Here is a 2,955-nt window from a genome sequence, read left to right as displayed (position 1 = left end):
TAATTTTTTGTATTTTTAGTAGAGACGGGGTTTCACCATGTTGACCTGGATGGTCTTGATCTCTTGACCTCGTGATCCACCCGCCTCGGCCTCCCACAGTGCTGGGATTACAGGCTTGAGCCACTGTACCCGGCCCCTGCTTCAGTTTTCTAACTCCTTGACGTGCAAAGTGTGGCTCGTGGAGCAGCAGCATCAGGGCCCACCTGGGAGCTTGTCACACATGGAGAACCTCACCTCCCACCCCAGACCCCACCCTGAAATGACTGAATCAGAGTCTACATTTTAACTTTTTTTTTTCTTTTTTGTGACGGAGTCTCGCTTTGTAGCCCAGGCTGGAGTGCAGTGGCGCGATCTCGGCTCACTGTAACCTCCGCCTCCCGGGTTCAAGCAATTCTCCCGCCTCCGCCTCCTGAGTAGCTGGGATTACAGGTATGCACCACCATGTCCCACTGATTTTTTGTATTTTCAGTAGAGACAGAGTTTCACTGTGTGACCCAGGATGGTCTTGATCTCCTGACCTCATGATCCGTCCATCTTGGCCTCCTAAAGTGCTGGGATTACAGGTGTGAGCCACCGCGCCCAGCCTCTTAATTTCTTTTGATAGGCCTCTGATGTTTCAGGGTGAGCTCAAGGGTCAGAAATACCTGGGCTTGTGTCCCTGTTCTGCTGCCTAAAAGCTCTGTGTGACCTCGGGTGCATTACATCATCTCTCTGTACCTCAGTTTGCTCGTGTAAAATGGGGCTCGCTGCCATGAAGTGTCAAGGAGCTGATGTCTATAAAGCCCTGGGCCTAGCGTCGCAGTCAATCAATGTAACCGCTGCATTCATCAGATGGTCATTGTTAATATTACCCTCTAAAGGCTGCAGCAGGCCTTACATGCAAGCTGCTGTGACTCGCTCCCCTCGAGGAGCTCCAGGCTGTAGAATCCTCTACCCCTTACATCAGCTGCCCCTTCTCTTTGCTCCCCAGGCCCCGCCTACCCCACCACACCCTCCAGGCCCTCGCATCTTGGATCTCCGGCAGCATCTGGAGGGATGGGGCCACAACCCGGAAAACTGCCCACATGTGCAGGTGTCTGGGGGATGCTGCCGCGGACCCCTGGTGAAGATGGGTGGCCGCATCAAGACCTGGAGGAAGCGATGGTTCTGCTTTGACCGCCAAGCCCGCCGCTTGGCCTACTATGCAGGTAAGCCCAGCCTGGCCACCATGGGACCCAGGACACTGGAATTCCACTCTGGAAGCCCCTTCCCTACAGACACCAGAAGTTCAGGTCCCTAGCTCCTACTTCCCCTACCACCCAGGAGTCCTGGCTCACAGCTCCCTCTTTCCTCCAGACCCTGGGGTCCAGATCCCCAGTCTCTCTTGAAGCTACCCAGAATTCAAACCCCCAGTCTACCCCAGGGATGCAGATAACAGTTTAATACAATTCAAGCTTCCCAGACTCCATGTTCCTTAGACACCCATGAGTCTGAACCTGCACTGTCAGCTGCCCCCAACCCCACAAAGGTCAGAAGTCCTAGGTCCTTGTTCTCCTTCTCTAGGAGAATCAATTATTCTAAACCTCTCCTCGGACACTTGTATTGCCTGAAATCCTTCTCCCCTAACCTATATGACCATCTGAGGTGACCACCTCTACCTGGTGACTCCTGGCTCTGTCAGCTCTGGCTGTGTGACTTGTGCCCAGTGACTTAACCTCTCTGAGTCTTGGTTTCCACATCTGTGAAATGGAGATAAATGTACTTATCCCTCCAGGAGAGTTTGAGGGGGCAGAGATTATACCTAGAAAGTACTTGAAGATGCTTTGAGTTCCTTCCCTTCTCAGAGACCAAGGCATTCAGGGCCTAGGATTCCAACTCCGCAGACCCCACTCCCCAGTGGTGTCCAGTTTCTGCACCCAGTCTCCCATTCAGCATTAACATTCACTCACCTCCCAACCTTTAGGGACCTTCAGACTCCTGTCACTGTGTTGCTTACCCCAAATCCAGTCTCAGGACTTAGAGCCAATGACCCTCACCTCGACACACACAGACACACCTTTCTCACTGGCTCTCTCTTTCTCTTGCCTCACCTACCAGACAAGGGAGAGACCAAGCTCAAAGGTGTCATCTACTTCCAGGCCATTGAGGAAGTCTATTACGACCACTTACGCTGTGCCTTCAAGGTGAAGCCCTTCGGTGTCCCCCTGCCCTCCCAGTTGGAGTCAAGCCTTATCTCATCCCTGGCTCGTCCCGCGGAAAGCCACTCACAGCTTCTCCTGTCAGGGTACTCCCAGGAGTACCTGTTTGTTGCAGAGAAGACGAACAGGTCACCCGAGTGCAGGGACCAAAAATTAAGAGGCTAGACTATGGCTTTCACCCACTGTTACTGGACTTTTTTTTTTTTTTTAAGACGGAGTCTCACTCTGTTGCCCAGGCTGAAGTGAAGTGGCACCATCTCAGCTCACTGCAACCTCTGCCTCCTGGGTTCAAGCAATTCTCCTGCCTCAGCCTCCCGAGTAGCTAGGATTACAGGCACGCCATCACACCTGGCTAATTTTTGTATTTTTAGTAGAAATGGCATTTCACTATGTTGGCTAGGCTGGTCTCGAACTCCTGACCTTGTGATCCACCTGCCTCAGCCTCCCAAAGTGCTGGGATTACAGGTGTGAGCCTGGCCTGTGACTGTTAATTTTCTTGGAGCAAAAGTATTAGAGCCAAAATGTGGCAAACTATGATGTCAAGCTGGGAATAAATGAATGAAGAGGTCAGAGCAAGGGTGGGGCAGCCTGGGAGCATCTAAAGGAGATGGTCTCCTTTAGACCTAGCCCGGGGGCTCATCCCTGTAATCCCAACATTTTGGGAGACCGAGATGGGAGGATCGCTTGAGGCCAGGAGTTTGAGACCAGCCTGGTCAACATAGCAAGACCCCATCTCTGTGTGTTTTTTTTTTTTTTTTTTTTTTTTTAGTAGTGGAGA

At 52.0% G+C, this 2,955-nt stretch overlaps 1 protein-coding gene across 3 annotated transcripts in view; it reads left to right on the top strand.

Annotated features, from left to right (window-relative positions):
• Positions 1–2,955, top strand: part of PHLDB3 (pleckstrin homology like domain family B member 3) — a 24,208-nt gene that overhangs the window by 19,273 nt on the left and 1,980 nt on the right. For all 3 annotated transcript variants that reach the window (XM_037729164.1, XM_017502308.2, XM_037729163.1), the window contains 2 exons: positions 971–1,187; positions 2,077–2,162. In XM_037729164.1, the coding sequence (XP_037585092.1) occupies positions 971–1,187; positions 2,077–2,162 (303 nt within the window). The remainder of the gene's footprint in view (positions 1–970; positions 1,188–2,076; positions 2,163–2,955) is intronic.

The sequence above is a fragment of the Cebus imitator genome, unplaced genomic scaffold (assembly GCF_001604975.1).
Source record: "Cebus imitator isolate Cc_AM_T3 unplaced genomic scaffold, Cebus_imitator-1.0 Scaffold296, whole genome shotgun sequence".
NCBI classification, from domain to species: Eukaryota; Metazoa; Chordata; class Mammalia; order Primates; family Cebidae; genus Cebus; species Cebus imitator.
Note: the sequence above shows the minus strand (reverse complement) of the source record. Positions and strands in the feature narration are given on the sequence as shown.